Raw genomic sequence first — 18,139 nt, 5'->3', positions numbered from 1 at the left:
AAGATTTATAATTGTTTTCTGGCATTTTATAGACGAAATTGGTGGTTCCCAACCTGTGGGTTGGGGCCCACTGGTGGGCAGCGAAGGTATTGCGAGTGGGCTGACAAATCATTTGCAAAACAGTACAGTTTTGGTGAAAAAAATCTAATTTTATTAAAAATTTTAATATATATATATATATATATATATATATATATATAAATTGTATATAAATGTTTTTAAATGTCTTAAAATGAAATTATCTGGATGACTTGAAAAGTTTGGGAACCGCTGGACTAAATGATTAATTGAGAAATCAATTGTTTGTAGCCATAATGGACAGTGTTGTCGTCTCTGTGTGAATTCATTTGACTAGTTTTCACTGATAAGAATCTGTCAGCTGTTGTGCTGCTGATAAATTCTATTGTCCACAGATCTGATGAAACCTGAGATGTAGCACTAGTAGGCACTAGATGTTAACAGACGTCAAACCAAAGCTGAACGCCGGACACAGAGCTGTGGTGCTAACACTCTTCACAACACTGAGTTGATCAAAGAGCTGATGAGACAAAATGCCACTGAGATCACTCAGAGAGCTGGGTTCCACGTTGGTAAAAAGGTCTAAAGATTCAGTCACTGCAAAGATATCCTAGTCAAAGACATGGCCTAGTGTCTGACCAGAAGTCAGGGGTTATGAGGTCACAATTCAGGATGTCTAGAGGTTAGTGGTCAGAGGTGAGGGGTCAAGTGGAACCATCCAGCAGCTGTCTGAGTGCCCTCTCGATGTTGATACGGTGTCCCAGTCTGGTGACACCCAGCTCCACATAGTCCTCCTTGGTGAGGGCGGGGAGATGGGAGCCTTCGATCTCGTGCTCCTGGAAGCGCTGGCGGTGTTCGGCCAGGCCCACGCTCTCCAGCCAGTCACCCACGTCATATTTATTCCACAGGTTGAGGGGCCGCTGCCTCCATGGCCGAAGGGCCAACAGGGGGCCACTGAGGACTGGGGAGGGACAAGGTGAAGCGTGAGGTGAAGGTGAAGGGGAACGGGACCTGGTTCGTGCGCTTGCGCTTCGCATCACAAACCGAACCTCCTTTGGTTCGGAGGGGAGACTGAGACTGGACGACTTCAGGATGGTCAGACCGCGACCCGAGCTCAGATCTGGCCTTTCAGAGCAGGGCGCGGGGGAGGAGGTGAGCCCTATTGACCTATCAGAGGGGGAGGGAGAGGGGGAGGGGCTCCGACGGGTAACTGGGTAGCGACTTCCTGGTCGGACTGTATAGCTGGCGCCGTATCCTCGCTGGGAGATGGTGTGAAGTTCACCGAGGCTGGAGAACAACCTGCAACACAATAAACAGGATACTTATGACACAAAGATCATTAATACCTCAGTTATCAGCTGAGTTTACATGGAGTTAGTAACTGATCCTTTCCTAAGCCCCTTAATTAGTGTAGCATCCTCTCATTTCTAGATGATGTCAACTTTGCCTGCCTAACTTACAACTGTCATTAACATATTTTTATCAGCTAGCTAATTAATGCTAGTGTTAAATATAAGGGTTGAAACACTGTCTCCAGCTGACTCATTTTAAAATGAGAAATTTGTGAGAAACGCCTTAAATATGGTTACAAACACAATAGTATACTAAATGACTGAGGCTAATATGCTATGCTAATATGCTAATATAACACAGGCAAAAACCATATAAATCTCACACAGCTACACACCGTTCAACTGTTCTGCATGATTAACTTGCTATAGAACACACTTGGACAAGCAACGAAGATGTTGATATGTATGCTATATATGCTAACTCTTGCCTTCAAAGTAACATTAAGGTATTACCGTAGATGCTAGAATTTACTAGCGAGCTAGTAAATCGTACATGCTAATGTTTGAAGCTTATTTGAGTGGATGAACACACTGTTTAATCTATTCCTTTTTTATCCTGCTTTTGTTCCTGTGTTTTTGGTTTTTGAAAGCATATGAGTTCTTATGAAAGACCAATGCTACCATTCAAACACACTGTTAAACACAAAGCTTGACAGGTCTGCCATGACTTGTTACGTTTGTGCTAAGATATTATTTTTCAGCGGAGGTGTTTAGCGAACAGTCAATTCTGAGGGTTTATCCCAAAGTCAGTTGGGAGAGTAATTTTAGATTTTTAGTAGTTAGTCGTCTGCAAAGGAGATGAATGTTAGTTAGTTGTTAGCTAATGAAAATCATCTCTTAGCGATAACAAGAAATGTTTACCAGAGATAAAAACCTACGATTTACTCTCTCCACTGTCCACACATCTGGAACAACACAAATAGATTTAAGTTACAACACACACACACACACACACACACACACACACACACACATACACAAACACATACATACATACACACACACTTGCACACACAGTAGTACTATCAGGTGAGCGGTACTGCAGTATTTACAATGTGAGGCAGTTCAACTTACCTGGCACCTCCTACTGGTGACCTCCGGCCCGGGTCGAGGGGGCTCGGCTCCTCCCCCAGAGAGTGACTGTCTTTGTTGAGCAGCTGTAGCCGATTAGCCAGATCCAGTCCAGACCCTGCCCTGCCGCTCAGCTCCAGGGCTGAAGCCGACCGGCTGCTCAGATCCATAGCTGACCCTGACCCCTGACCTCCCAACGCTGCCGGACGGCCTCCTCCTTCCTCCGGGCTCAGGCCCCGGCGTTCGTCCCCACGGTCGTCCCCACCCCCCCACAGCTTGGACCTCCTCTGAAATAGGTAGCGTGGCTGCCGGCCACCGCCACCTGTGGGGGATGAACACAGTGGCGAGGAGGGCGAGGAGGAGGATGCAGCAGAGGGGAGGAGCTCACTGTCTGAAGATTGCTTCAGCAGCGGGTCTCGAAGCGCCGAGCGGCCCCTGCCAATTGGCGAACGAAGGCGAGGCTTTAGGCCTGATGGGGAAGTGGCGGCGGATGAAGGAGATGGGTGAGCAGCAGGTGGGGAGGAGGGGGAGGATGGAGCAGGAGGAGAGGCCAAAGTGATGGAGGGAGGGAGTGAGCTGGGGGAGGAGGAGCTGTCATGGAGCCGTTCATCACCTCCTTCATCCTCCTCTCCTCGTCTACCCAGGGAGTCAGGACCACTCTCTACTCCCCCTCCCTCCCCACCTCGTCGTGGCAATAGGGTGAGGGAGGATGGGGGAGGAGGAGCAGGAGCAGTGGCAAAGGCAGGGGGAGGAGTCACCAGACCGATCCTCCGCAGTTCCTCCCTAGTTTCCTCATCACTGGATGACAACAATGCTGGTGGGAGTGTCACTGTGTAAGCCCCGCCCTCCTCCTCTGAGCTGCCCACTGTGAGACTTCTGCGCCTGTCAATCAGAGCAGAGTGACTCTCACTGGCCAGCGGTGGCAAAGGGGAAGGTCTCCAACGTTCAGGTGAGGGGCCGGCAGGTGACGTCACTCCTCCCTCTGTTTCTGGACGCTCCACCTGTCCATCAGGGAACAGGGGTGGGGTTATGCGTTTATGCCTCAGCTCAGGGCTGGTTTGAGGAGTAGTGCGCTTGGTTCGCTGCTCTGGGCTCGTCTGTGGGGTGGTGCGCTTGGATCGGGGCTCAGGGCTGCTCTGCGGGGTGGCCATAGGGGTGCGCTTGTGTCTGCCCTCGGGGCTGGCGGCTGGGGTGGGTATGGGCGTAGTGGAGGCTGATGCATGTTTAGTCCGAGGCTCGGGGCTTGGTGTTCGGGCGGTAAGTGCTCGTTCTCGTGCAGCAAGTGCCAGAGCGAGTGGAGAGGAGGGGTCTGAAGAGAGAAAAGGAGAAAGGTGTACAAAAGACAGTTTACTATGACTCAAGGTACTGATTACCTATTATCTACTCTCTTCTGAGCTGTGGAGTACCTCAAGGATCTGTCCTTGGTCCTCTTCTATTTTGTGGAATACCTTTGGGTTCTGTTCCAGATCATCTGCTAGTATTTTGTGGAGTACCTCAAGGATCCATCCTAGGTCCTCTACTACTATTTTGATGAGTACCTCACAGTACTGTCCTAGTTCCCCTTTTATTTTGTGGACTACCTCGAGGTTCTGTGCTGGATCTACAAACTAGAATGCTTCTACTTGGACAAAAAATGCATTACACCAGCAACCAGATGTCCTTAGGGAACGTTAGTGATTAGTGTTACTTCACTATTGTCATTAACTCATACAAAATTCTACAGCAAAAGAGATAATATAAGGTTATGCTGACGGACTTACCCAGCGGTTTCCCTGTCAGTGGGTGGAGGAAGGTGTGAGGTGTCGGTGAAGGTGATAGGACCGGGGCGGGAGGAGGAAGCTCGCCGAGGTCATCCATTGAATGGCTCTGAGTCAGGAGCGGCGGCACCTGGTTTTCTGATCCCGCCCCTTCAACAGACAGGAAGAGAGACGACCTGCGCCCCTGAACCCGAGCGCGCTCTGAAAGAACCTGCTGCTGGTACAACTCCGCCCTGCTGGGGCTGCCAGGCCCGCCTCCGTCTAATTTGGATGGATCATGATCTTTGATTCCAAGTCCTAGAAGAAGAACAATACAAGCAGTCAGACTGATGATTAAGGAGCAATGTCATTTTATTTGTTTCTCAATCCTGAGCACATAATAGGACACTGTGAATAAAGGGACCTCCTTTTTTCCACAAAATAAGAGTAATTTAATTTGAGCCAACAAAAATCAATCGCACAATCTATTTCTTTGCATGTTCGCTGTTTTCCATGTAACTACACAATAGGTGTGTTTCAACCAGAGGAACAAGCGACTAGTTCCTGGAAGACACAAAAAACGTACTTGCTCAGGGGGTAGTACCTTCTGACTGAACTTTTGGGGTGGGGCTTAAAAAGATCATCCCTATTGGTCAAGTATGCTAGCATTTTCATTGTTATACACCCAGCATTTTTAAAAACCTGGAACTGCAGGTGCTACAAAACTTCCCATGATGCACCCAGGAAATAAGACACATCAGAAAGACAACAAGTGTGACCGTTCCTAACCCTGCTCCTCTACAGGAAGCTGTTTCAACAAAGGTGACTTCCTCCTCTGTGGTTTGGTGGGTGGTGCCTGCTGTCCCACATTAGCATAAGGGTTTTCTATTGGTCGACCCCGACGGCGTGACAGTGGTGAGTGGCCAAGGGCGGGGCTGGTGCTGTGGAGAGACAGTGTGGAGGTATGCGTGGCAGTGTGAAGCGTGTGTGTGGCGGTGTGTGTGGCAGTGTGCAGCGTGTGCGTTGCAGCGGCGGCATGCGCGTCAGGCTGCAGCGGCGGTGGCGTGTCCTGCAGGATGATCATCGACCTCGCCTTCCTCTGCCGCTCGGCGTGGGCGTGGCTCCTCGTCGGCGAATCGGAGAGTTCCTGCAGCCGCGGCTCTGCTCCCGGCTTGAAGCTGGAGCGAGTCAGCCCCTCCCCTCGGGCCGGGGGTGGAGGGGGGAGGAAGGAGGGAGGCGGGCCGGAGTCGAGGAGGAAGAGCGAGGAGGTGGAGGAGGCGGCGGAGGGAGGAGGAGGCGGGGCTGTCTGAGGAGGAGGAGGGATGAAGCTGTCCGTCAGCGAGGAGCTCCGTGGAAACCGACTCTCATTGATCAGAGCGGTGATCCTGTCGTCCTCAGGTGTGCCTGTCGTGGTAACCATGGAGATGTTATAAATAAATAAAAACACCCAACGAACACATTGATCCAAATGATTCATGATTGATTGAAGTCCTTCACAGGCTCTCTCCAGGTATTATTAATTTGTTAATTGCCCACAATTACAGGAATGCTCACACCCATACTCCAAAATGTCCAACAGTGAACAGAGCGAGGCCATCTGCTTCCTGTCTTAATCTTCCCAGCCTATTTCCCAAACAGTAAAACTATTCCCGTAAGTGATTGTGCAATACCGTGTGTGTGTGTGTGTGTGTGTGTGTGTGTGTGTGTGTGTGTGTGTGTGTGGGCGCGCGTGTGTGTGTGTGTGTGTGTGTGCGTGTCTCACCAAAACTCTTTGTTCTTGACATTCCCCTGGGTAAAGCCATGGTGCTCTTCTCTGGGGCGGAGGGAGGCACCAGACCCTGCCGCTCAAACAGCGACTGTACACACACACAAAACAAAGATATTGGACTTTTGCCATAAGATCCAAACTCAGCACTGTCCTCATGTAACCTGAGCTCATTGAGACAAACAGAGCTGCTGGTGTCAGGCTCTAACAGTCACTCTTGCAGGCGTTCACATCCTGGGAGAACTCAACATGTTTGTATGATTACAGTGTTGGTAAAATGAAGATTAACTAAAGATGCTATTGTCAGCAAGTTTGGGTTTAATTACCTTGAATACAGACTTGTCCATGGTTGTTTGGTGTTCAGGCATGTCTGTGTTTAAGCTTTGAGAAAAATCTGACTCACCCAGTCGAAATTACAACTTGGGAGGTTGATGAGAAAACTGTTTACAAGCTGGAAGCCGGTATTTATGATTTCACATAAACGCAACATCAGGACCATGTTTCCCTAAATTGAACCTCGTCTTACATTAATCTCGGCCTGCGTGATTCGTCGGCTCGTTGGCCGCTGTTTGACCGTCGCCGCTCTAAAGTCGTCTGACGGACGGCCCCTCAGAACGACTTCCTGCTGACCGCTGGCCAACATCTCGTCCAGTTTCTCTGGAGGGAAGAGACACAGAGAACAACGTAAACAAAAACAAAACATACTCAAACACAGCCTCATCCCATCACAGCATGACCACAAAAACAACAACAACAGCAACAACAACATGACACCACAACAAAGTCATCAGTTACTATCAGTTACCAGGGTCGTAGCAGGATCTTAGAAATATTGAGGTCTTGTTTATCTCGCCATGACTTTAGAAAAAAGTAACGAGGAGCTGACTCTGTTACAGCTTCAATTGACGACCATTGTCTGGACTTGGTCGTGACAATTATCAATTTGTGTAAGCCTAATGGTATAGCCCATGTATGAATGTAGAATACAGAAATAAATGAATAAATGTAAAATTTCAGAAATAGCTAGCATATATTAATTATTTATTTCTACATGTATTTATTTATTTATTTATTTATTCATACTTATGTCATTTTTCCCTCCATACACTGCATGGTACTGACTCAACTCGACTTTTTAATCAGGTAAAAGTTGTGAATAGAACATCACCTACGCAGAGGTTCCAGGTGAGCTGATGACTGCTGATTGGTCAGAGAAGAAGCGTCACTATTGTGTCATCACTATTCTGAACAAACCCACCATTTTTAAAACAACGGTCAACTGAGGAGGCGCAGACGTTGCATTGAGGAGATTCTCTCTGCAGTGAAAAAAGTCGAGTCGAGTTCCTACCATCCGATGGAAAAACACTAATAGACTGTAAACTTGTTTTTAAGTCATTAAACCTCCAAATTCCCTGAAACATATTTAGACTGAGGACGTGTTCGGATACAGCCCGGACTGAAACACCATGCCATCTTTCCAACATCAGTCCAACATCAGTCCAACATCATGCCAGTTTTACAACACCGTCACACACATTAATACTAAAGCCACAAACACAACAACAGCTGCACCGTCAGATTCACGTGACTCACTCACCAAAACGTCTCCTCCTGGCTGCAGACAGAGCAAAGGTCAACAACACGCACTCCTACAGTTTGATTTAACACTGTGCGTGTGTGTGTGTGTGTGTGTGTGTGTGTGTTTGTTTCACCTATCTCCTCCAGGTCAGCGGTCATGGACTTGGATCGAAGTGTGAGCGAGGTGCTGGGGGCTCGTTTCGGAGGGGGTGGAGCTGAAAACGAAAATAAGCAAAAATAAGTGACAATAACTTGGCTTTTTGGCCTTTGAGTTAAATATCATTACAGTATTATATCGAAATTCAGATGTGATTTCAGATCCTCTGTGGTAGAGTCGACAAATCTGTCATAATAAACCAGAACCAGCAGCTTCAGAGAGACTTCTTTAAGCGATCACCGCCTCTCTTGTTGAGAGACGTAGGCCTATTTTTAGTTTTATGACTAATTGCTGGGGCAGTGTTTCCTACATTAAAATTTTTTTTGAAAGTTATTTTTTGGAGATTTTTTGCCTTTATTCTGACAGTCACAGAAAGAGAGAGACAGGAAAGTCAGGAAGAGAGAGAGAGAGAGGAGATGAGATGCAGCAAATGGCCTCGGGTCGGACTCAAATCCAGGCCGTCGCCCCGAGGTGCCCCTCCTACATTTATTCTCTCCAAAATCTTGTTTCAGTGGCCGACATAAAGGATGAAACCTGCTTGACAAAGGTGTGAAAAAGTCAACAATGACAGGACATTAGATCTTTCAGTCCAAGACCAAAAGAAATTCTATGATATGAAACAAAAAAACAGCAAAGTCTCTTTGTTTAAAGTTAAAGTTTAAATCTGAGGATGTTTTTTGTTTTTCACTTTTTTTGCTCCAAAACTGAAATGATTCATGTCATCATCAAAATGATCGCAGATTATTGTTTTTGTTGAGCGACTTAATCATTTCAGCTATAATTATTATATTGTATTGATGTCATTTTAATCTGGAACGCAACAGCAGAGCTGGCTCAATAATCACGAAGTCGCTGACTGACTGAGTGATCATAGTTCCACCATTGGTCAGCTGAATGTAATGTGACTGAGTTGGAGTTCTTCCATTGGCTGTTGCTCCTTACAACTGAATTTCAGTTCATAGTTTATATGTAAAACTTGTTTAATAAACCTCAATTTTACAGTTTAAATCAAAAATAAGTTTCAATATAAGCAAATAAAAGAAATGACACAAGAATTATTCCTTAAAAATAAGCTGGTTGCTTCACGAGGTGAATTAACTAAATAAATAATAATTAATAATAATGAATAAATAAATAAATAATAATGAATATTGATGAATAAATAAATGAATAAATAATAATGAATAATGACGGCGGGACCTTTCTTCCTGATCAGGTTGGACTCAGATTTTCTGGAAACAGACACGACTTTCATCAGCAGGCGACTTCCTCCCTGTCGGATCAGACTGACTACCTGCCGGTGTCCCACCTTCACCACGTCGCTGCCGTTCACCTGGATCACACACACACACACACACACACACACACACACACTGTTTTTGATTACACTGAAATGCTTTAATTATGATGCCACAGGTGAGAGGACAGGTGTTACCTCTATGAGAAAGTCTCCAGTCCGTAGCCCCGCCCTCCAAGCCACACCCCCCTGGTCCACTGACTCCAGGTACTGAAGAGCGGGAAAGGCCGGGGTGGGGGCAAACTCCTCGATGGGCGTCTCAGCTTGAAACAGGCAGAGACAGAAATAATGTTTTATTTTGGTATTTTGATTCTGACGCTACGGGGCTGGTCAAGTTTACAGCTGAGGCTCATGGGAATCGTAGTATTTAGACTTCTATGTTGAGAAACATGGAGATCAGTAAAAGAAAAAAAAGAAAACTGAATTTACAGCAGAGATAATAGAATAAATTAACTCTCAGTCTGCTTCCGTTTTTTAAATCACTGCTCGTTGTCGCTGTAATAATCACGTCAGGACGAAGGATGTGGTCTTCATGGTTTCCATGGATACCAGAGACTCAGCGGACTGTGTCGTTATTATGAAACAACACAGCGAGGAGTTTTAAAGCTCTCTGCTCTTCCTCTGAAGACTTCACTCTGTTTTAAATATCTTCCTCTTTTTTCAACACCTCCAAACACCCACCACTCCTCCATCCGTCCATCCATCCGCTCATCCCTCTGTTTCTACCTTTAGCTCCTCTGAGGACGAAGCCGAATCCCTCGCTCTCTCTCTTCTGCAGCACGGCCGTCTTCTCCTCGATCACGTAGTCACTGACAGAAGAGACACAAACGTTTTCACCTCATCTTAAATTTAGAGATTGGAGATTTAAAATCACATACGTCAATATATTAAATTGTAAATAAATGTGTTATATTGATTTAAATATGAATATTAATAGTATCGGGACAGTTAAACTGGATTAAAAGCTGCATTACGTTAACATTAGGGTTAGGGTTACAGCAGATGCACAGGTCCATGATGTGTAAAATAATCTGCCTAAAAAAATCTAAAATTAAACATTAAAACATTTTTACACAGTTTTACAGTTTGACCTCCAGCTTGTATCCACTCCTGTGTCCATATTCTTAATAAATGTTTATCCACCTAATATTGTCAGTGTGTTTTTAATTAGTTTAACTTGACTGTTATTTCCCTCTCTGTTGTGATTTGTAAAATTGGCGGATGTAAATAAAACTGATTCCACTTTTTTGTATTGATTTCTCAAGGACTTTGTGAAAACAGCACATTATGAAAAGTGTTAGGTAAATAAAATTTCTTATTATTATTCATAGCCATCACTGATCTTTTCCATTACTTCATTTGAACTGATTTAGTTTTATAATTGATGTTACACTAAGCAATGTAGATGTACACATTCAAAATGCAATAATAAAATAACATATTCATTATTCATTGGATGCGGCAGTTCATTATTCTATTTCATTAAAATGATGAATTAATAAAGTAAATAAATCATACTTGATAAATTACATATAAATAATTAATAGACATTATCATTTTATTTAGTTAAACTTTAAAATAACTATCAGGAGTTATTAATAAATGATGATAAATAATAAATGATATTTATTTATGATTTGGCATAAAACATTTACTTATTTTATATTATTTTATTATAATGCTATTGTTTGGATGTAATATTTTTACCTGACTATGTAAAGTTAACTTCATAATAAATAGTAAAGTAATGGTTAATAATTGTATCCACCTAAAACCACTGTATCTGTGAGTGGTGTAGTGTTGGTGCAGGTGGTGTAGTACTGGTGTTTTACCTGTAGGAGGTGTAGTTGTCATAGGATCCTACAGTATAATGTCTGAACAGTCTCTTAGTGCGGTCCTCCCTCGTCTCTGAAACATAAATGAGCATTTAAAATGAACCACAGTTTACAAATATATGTCGTAAAATTAAAGTTTAAACACGTCTTACATAATATCTAAATGTTCACTATACAGTAGGTGTGTATATTAAATTTTTAATACATTTATATTTATAGTTTTTACCCAGTCTGGGGTCGTATTGTCTCATCTGGACTTCTTCAACACACTCAGCAGGAAACCAACCAGTTCTTCCTTTAACACTTCCTTCCCAGAATCCTCCCTCACCTATAGACAGCACTGAAGATCCACAACACACACGCTCATTGTTAGTCACTGTCAGGACTCAAAACATGGTGGTATTTTCACGACATGCAGAACGACACACGTCTAATGCAACATCGTCTTTTCTGTCTGACCTTTCACTCTCTCGCCTCGGTGCAGTTGGATCTCGCCGGGCCCCTGGGGGACGTGGGATCGGGTGGCGATGAAGGTGCGTCCGGGTACGGCACTATACAGCCTCCTCTTCCTCATCTGGGGGGTCAGGGGAGGGGAGGACGGGGGACTGGTCTCCACATGACCTCCACCGCTCGGGCTGCGGACAGGCAGGTCAGACTGTAAACCAGATGCTTAAAGGCCCAGCAGCATCCAAAGATACAGTCGTCATGGTTACTCAGTGATAACCGAGTGCTGTAAGTGTGCTTTAGTAGCTACAATAATACTGTTGTCAACTGCTACTGAAGCAAACTACACCCGTACTAATGTCAACTACACCAGTCAACTACACCCGTACTAATGTCAACTACACCTGTACTACTGTCAACTACACCAGTACTAATGTCAACTACACCTGTACTACTGTCAACTACACCAGTACTAATGTCAACTACACTCATACTAATGTCAACTACACCTGTACTACTGTCAACTACACCAGTACTAATGTCAACTACACCAGTACTACTGTCAACTACACCAGTACTAATGTCAACTACACCTGTACTACTGTCAACTACACCAGTACTAATGTCAACTACACCAGTACTACTGTCAACTACACCAGTACTACTGTCAACTACACCAGTACTAATGTCAACTACACCTGTACTACTGTCAACTACACCAGTACTAATGTCAACTACACCAGTACTACTGTCAACTACACCAGTACTACTGTCAACTACACCCATACTAATGTCAACTACACCCATACTAATGTCAACTACACTCATACTAATGTCAACTACACTCATACTAATGTCAACTACACCCATACTAACGTCAACTACACTCATACTAATGTCAACTACACCCATACTAATGTCAACTACACCCATACTAATGTCAACTACACTCATACTAATGTCAACTACACTCATACTAATGTCAACTACACCAGTACTACTGTCAACTACACTCATACTAATGTCAACTACACTCATACTAATGTCAACTACACCCATACTAACGTCAACTACACTCATACTAATGTCAACTACACCAGTACTACTGTCAACTACACTCATACTAATGTCAACTACACCAGTACTAATGTCAACTACACCCATACTAACGTCAACTACACCCGTACTAATGTCAACTACACCAGTACTAATGTCAACTACACCCATACTAATGTCAACTACACCCATACTAATGTCAACTACACCAGTACTATTGTCAACTATACCAGTACTAATGTCAACCACACCTGTACACACGAGTGTCTTAAATGTGTGTACCTGAGTCGGCGTGTGTGTCGTCGTAGCGAGTGTGTGTGAGTGTCGTGGTGTGTCTCCAGGCTTTGGAGGGAGGGGCCAGGAGAGGAGGCGGGGCTTTCCAGAGCGTTGTCACTGGCTGAGCGAATCAGAGAACGTGGAGATGAAAGACCATTTCCAGCCGACGGCCTGGTCACGCCACCCCGGCGTCGTTTGGTGTAGGAGGGAGTTTCTCTGAAGGGAACTACTTGGGCACATATACACATATATACACACACAAACACACACACACAGAGTTAACGTAACCAGCTACTGTAATATGTGCAAATAATACACACATGATGTAAACATGTTTAAACTCTAAGCCAACTCACCAACATCAGAGGTTTTGTGGATCTTAATGATTTCTGCAAGTTCAAAGTTCCCAGCAATGATCGCCACCTACACACACACACACACACACACACACACACACACACACACACACACAAAAGTATTATCATAACAACAGCAGCTGGATCAGCAAAGTTCTGGGTTTTTTCAATACTTTTTCAGTTTTTATCAAACAAACTTTTGATAAAACTTTTGAGAATTTGTTGGGGACTATTTTCACCAGCGGATTAATTCACATTTTGTTGTTTGTCTTTCTATTAGACTTTACAATTTGATGAGATCACGCATAAGTAAAAAAAAGTTTTCTAGACACAAAAACCTTCATGTTTCTAACTACGGTTACCAAATGTAGTTCAGTTTCTATTTTACCTGAAAGGCAGTCTGGTTGTTGTAGTTTTATTTTCATTTTACCTGAAAGGCAGTCTGGTTGTTGTAGTTCTTGATGTCCTTGTTTGCTCCTCTGAACAGCAGCACTCTGGCACAGCTGTCCTGCAAAACCATCAACGATTATTTCATTTACTACAGAATAAACATTGACATAAAAACACAGAGTTTGTTAATAACATGACTGAGGTGTAAAAATATATACTATTCACTATTCAGATTTAGTGTGTGTTACCTGGTTGTAGAGTGCACAGAGGTGCAGTGCGGTGTTTCCCGATGCATTCTGGGAACTCATGTCAGCGCCATAGAACAGCAGGTGCTCCAAGTGCTGCACGTTACCATAGCGACATGCCTGAACTCACACACACGCACGCACGCGCACGCACACACACACACACACACACACACACACACACACAATCATAATTGTACAGAGTTTGAACTTTTCATCAGTACAAGTAATTTAACTGATTGTGTGTGTGTGTGTGTGTGTGTGTGTGTGTATGTGTGTGTGTGTGTCACCTGGTGGATTTCCTGCCACCCATTCTCATCAGTCATCCCTGCAACCATGACAACAAGAAGTCTTTCAGCAGTGTTTCAACAGTGAAGTGTTTTTTTTTTCTTTCTAAAAAAACACAATCTAAATTATTGGTTATTAAAAGTAGTTGAACAGCGATGTTTAAAGGTCAGCAGCGATGCCATCACACACACACACACACACACACACACACACACACTGGATTGACACTGTGGAGCCTCCGTACCGATGCTGGCGTGGTCCTGCAGCAGCAGCTCACAGCAGTAGGGGGCACCACCCACCATGGCAGAGTGATAGAGAGGAGTGAGACCTCTGCTGTCCTTGTAGTCCGGAGACGCGCCCAGGTCCAGCAGGGTCTGAGGACCAGGACAGCACTCACAAGTTAAACTGTGTTTTCCCCACAAAACTCACCACCTCAGTCCTGATCCTGATCCTGATCCTGATCCTGATCCTGCCTAAACCGCAGAGATGTAGAAATGCACCTTGCAGACACTCGCTGACAGTTGCGACTGATAAATACATTCGGAGACAGAATGAGTCACATCTGCGTCTGAAAAACCAGAGTACGAAGCCTCAGTAATTCTGGCCCCGGGTGTTGGAGAAGGTGTCGGTGCAGCTGAGAGGAGCTGCCACGAGATCCCCAGCGTCTGAGCAAAGCTAGACTCGACATGTTCAGGCTTCAGAGGCTGCATCTTCCATTACATCCTATAATGTGACAGTGACGGACCAGAGAACACACTGATGATTTAGCTGTTCCTGAACACTGAGGCTATAAGGGTCCTGAGGGTGTGTTTAGACAATTTTTCTCTTTGCTTTATTTGCATTTTGACTCATCCTTTCGAGATTTTGCTCAGCCTCCATCTGAACCTGCCCTCAGGCCCCGATAATAAAAAATGGGACAAACACAGCAAGAGGCTGGTGTTTCCTCACAGTCAGAGCAGCGCTGTTCCTGCAGAGGACGGCTCGGTGCAGGGCTGTGATGCCATCTCTGGTCCTGAAGTCCAGGTGAGCTCCACCGCTGCGAAGGACTTTAATCAGCTCGCAACTCTCCTCCAACTGCACGGCCAGAGTCAGAGGACACTCTGAGTCAGAAAGAGACAAACTTCAGTTATTACTGTTACACAATCAGAGCAAAATAAACACACTTTCTCCTCGAGGACACGAGTTCATGTCCTCAGTATTGTTGTTTTACATCATATTTAAAGCTCCATCCAGTGTAAAGGTCTGTGTCCATGTGTAGTGTGATTATAGATCAGCTCTAGCTTCTATATTAATACTGTGAAAGTATCAAAGCCTCAGTCCACAGAGAAATGCACACAGCCTGTATTCAGAAACTGAGCCTTAAAACCAGCCGTCAGGACTTCTGGAACTTTGTGATGTCACAACAAAGCAGTCACCAAGCCCCGCCCACCTGGACCCACCATCCAAACCTTGCAGGATTTGGTTTCTCTGAGTGTTTTTACCTGAAATCTGCTTTATTTTCATTGGATCATTCAGAAAACAGTCAGCCAATCAGAAGAGAGGCTCAGAGCCTCCTCTCTTCTGATTGGCTCACCGACCTGTTGTTACTAGAGCTCCAGAGAGAAGCCTGAGAGAGGAGATGTAAAACTACACTGAGGTGGTTTTTATATCTTCTGATGGATCAACACTTCAAATAAAACATTTGAAAAATATAAAATATAGGACCTTTAAACTCTTAAGACAGAGATTTACTACATTTCCATCAGGATCATGTATCTGAGAGAATAAAATCTTCATATACAACAAGATTAAACTCACAGAAAATATAATTAAAGGTGCTGTATGTAAGTTTTCTGTGCTGCCAATTCAGCCACTGTATTTACAAGACAAGAGGTTATAATGTGTCCTCTGAGGAGCTACTTCTTCAGACTGGACGAGACAGTGCAGCCAGGCTGGGGTTAGCTGGTTAGCATGCTAAATTCAGTAGAAGAAAATGGTGATTGAACTAAAAGCAAAACAAGTTAATATCACCGCTGCTTTCCACCTCTGGGGACAGCTGTTGGTGAGTTTGATGCTGAACTCACAAAATTTCTTCTAACCTGTATTAAACAGCTGTTAATACTAACGTTAGCTATGTAGCCTTAGCAAAAACTTACATATAGCTCCTTTAAGCATATAATTAAAAATCTGAAATCTCCCTTATGAATTCAAGAGGTAAGAAGTATTGGCTGAAGGAGGATTTCCCACAACCTGGCAACACAAAAGCTGTTCTTATAAAGGGCTTATAAGCATCATCAAATGATTTATTAAACATTAATAAAGTCATTAATTACAGCTTATAAACTCTTTATAATCAGAAAGTATGTTTCCTTTTGATGGAGCTATGCTAGCAGTTTCCTCTTGTGCTATGCTAGGCTAAACACATGTCAAACATGTAGCAGGATATGACACCAAACAAACGTCAGACTTGTTAGTGTTTGTGTTTAATGAAACAAACATAACATAATGAGAGAGCTGTGTGTGTGTTTCAGCTGTGTGTGTTTTGTACGCACCCCCACTGTCAGAGTCGTGGAAGTTGGGGTCCAGGCCTTTCTCCAGCCATTTGGAAACTTTCTCCACGTTCTTCTGATGAACGTGCTCCATGAACCGCTTCAGGTTGGCCTGAAAAACGACAACGTCACACCTGAAGAAAACGGTAGTAATCTCCCCAGACGAGTCTCCTCGGTGGAGACGTCACTGCAGCAGGTTTCTTATTAAACACGTGTCATTGTTCAGCAGAGAGTTTATACACTGTTATAATTCTGTTTTTAAACCACTGAAGGAAAGATAACGAGGTTTCATGCAAAACAAAACTTTTCTTTATTGCTGCACATAAAGTAATTCATCAAAAGCCACTTCGGTGTGTGTGTGTGTGTGTGTGTGTGTGTGTGTGTGTGTGTGTGTGTGTGTGTGTGTGTGTGTACCTTGGTGTGTAACTTGGCCAGCTGTTTATCGTCCACGTAGCTCTGTGTGTAAACTCTCCTCTTATAACGAAACTGTGAGGATAAAATCAAGGATGAAAGGTTACTGGAGGTCGTACAGTTCACTAGTTATGGTTAGTGGTAGTTTATGGGAGTGAAGACTAGTTAATGACAGTTATAATAGCAGACAGTCAGAGCGAGAGCCATTTTGTTTTCGCCTGTACGTCCGCCACATTCTCGTGGACACGATGTCTCAGTAACGCCTTGACTAAACTTGACCTTGACCTTTGACCACCAAAATCTAATAAGTCCATCCTTGAGTCCAAGTGAATGTTTGTGCAAAACAAATTCTAATCAGTTTGTCCTTGAGCTCAGGTGAACATTTTTTACCAAATTTGAAGAAATTCCCTCAAGGCGGTATGGAGATATCGTGTTCACAAGACCAAAGGTCACCACACCCTTGACCTTTGACCACCAAAATCTAACCAGTTCATCCTTGAGTCCTACTGAATGTTTGCGCCAGATTTGAAGAAGTTCCACCAAGGTGTTACTGAGATATCATGTCCACGAGAATGAGACGGACAGACAACCTGAAAACAATATGGCTCCCGCTCTGACCGTCGCCGGCGACTCGTGATTTGTTGAATCGTCCACTCACCTCCAGGTAGGGGATGGGTGTGATGGGGGGCAGAGGATACTCCTTCAGCAGGCGCTCCTCGTCCAGAAACTTTCCGGCTCGGCCGTTGAACGCCGGCTGGAAGAGACCATAGTTCAAAACATCCGACAGAGACTGAGTCAACGTCACCAGAACCCTCTGCTTACTGGTCCAAACTGGTAACTCTGGGTCCAACCGCAAACACTTCTGAGGGAGCCAGAGACAGAGAGACAGACAGACAGAGAAAGAGACACACAGGCAGACAGACAGACAGACAGACAGACAGGTTTGTGCTGCTGATTCATTCATTTCATCCTGTGTACTCCAGGTTTTTACATATATACATATACACTGTGTGTGTGTGTGTGTGTGTGTGTGCATGTGTGTTACCGTCTGCTGCAGGTCCGGGATGCCAATGCGGACGACAATGCTGTTTCCAGGGGGCGTGTCATCCGCGTCGTCGTCCCTGGCAACAGCAGAGCCTGTCGGGTTGCCGTTAGTAACCGCCTGTTGTCGCGGGCGATCATGTTTGGTGTCAGCAGCCGGACTCAGAGGCATGTGGCTGCAACACACACACACACACACACACACACACACACACACACACACACACACATTATGATCATGGTCTGAGGACAAACACTGACTCATCATCAGGTGGAAACTGTTTTCAAAGTAATT

The 18,139-nt window shown here is 44.5% G+C and overlaps 1 protein-coding gene across 1 annotated transcript in view; it reads right to left on the bottom strand.

Moving 5' to 3' along the window:
• Positions 1–273: 273 nt before the first annotated feature.
• LOC111224547 (SH3 and multiple ankyrin repeat domains protein 3-like) overlaps positions 274–18,139 on the bottom strand; it is a 29,270-nt gene continuing 11,404 nt past the window's right edge. The window contains exons 2-25 of the mRNA XM_022749087.1: positions 17,849–18,020; positions 17,462–17,665; positions 16,807–16,878; positions 16,396–16,504; positions 14,813–14,964; positions 14,109–14,238; positions 13,867–13,904; positions 13,580–13,696; positions 13,372–13,449; positions 12,942–13,008; positions 12,592–12,811; positions 11,269–11,444; positions 11,036–11,149; positions 10,807–10,882; positions 9,701–9,783; positions 9,113–9,237; positions 8,878–9,010; positions 7,655–7,735; positions 6,469–6,599; positions 5,940–6,033; positions 4,967–5,581; positions 4,202–4,495; positions 2,445–3,750; positions 274–1,317 (exon numbers count right to left, since the gene is read on the bottom strand). Coding sequence (XP_022604808.1) covers positions 723–1,317; positions 2,445–3,750; positions 4,202–4,495; positions 4,967–5,581; positions 5,940–6,033; positions 6,469–6,599; positions 7,655–7,735; positions 8,878–9,010; positions 9,113–9,237; positions 9,701–9,783; positions 10,807–10,882; positions 11,036–11,149; positions 11,269–11,444; positions 12,592–12,811; positions 12,942–13,008; positions 13,372–13,449; positions 13,580–13,696; positions 13,867–13,904; positions 14,109–14,238; positions 14,813–14,964; positions 16,396–16,504; positions 16,807–16,878; positions 17,462–17,665; positions 17,849–18,016 — 5,178 coding nt within the window. The 5' untranslated portion in view covers positions 18,017–18,020 and the 3' untranslated portion in view covers positions 274–722. The remainder of the gene's footprint in view (positions 1,318–2,444; positions 3,751–4,201; positions 4,496–4,966; positions 5,582–5,939; positions 6,034–6,468; positions 6,600–7,654; positions 7,736–8,877; positions 9,011–9,112; positions 9,238–9,700; positions 9,784–10,806; positions 10,883–11,035; positions 11,150–11,268; positions 11,445–12,591; positions 12,812–12,941; positions 13,009–13,371; positions 13,450–13,579; positions 13,697–13,866; positions 13,905–14,108; positions 14,239–14,812; positions 14,965–16,395; positions 16,505–16,806; positions 16,879–17,461; positions 17,666–17,848; positions 18,021–18,139) is intronic.

Source organism: Seriola dumerili, unplaced genomic scaffold (genome assembly GCF_002260705.1).
Source record: "Seriola dumerili isolate Sdu_G_001 unplaced genomic scaffold, Sdu_1.0 BDQW01000138.1, whole genome shotgun sequence".
Classification (NCBI taxonomy): Eukaryota; Metazoa; Chordata; class Actinopteri; order Carangiformes; family Carangidae; genus Seriola; species Seriola dumerili.
Note: the sequence above shows the minus strand (reverse complement) of the source record. Positions and strands in the feature narration are given on the sequence as shown.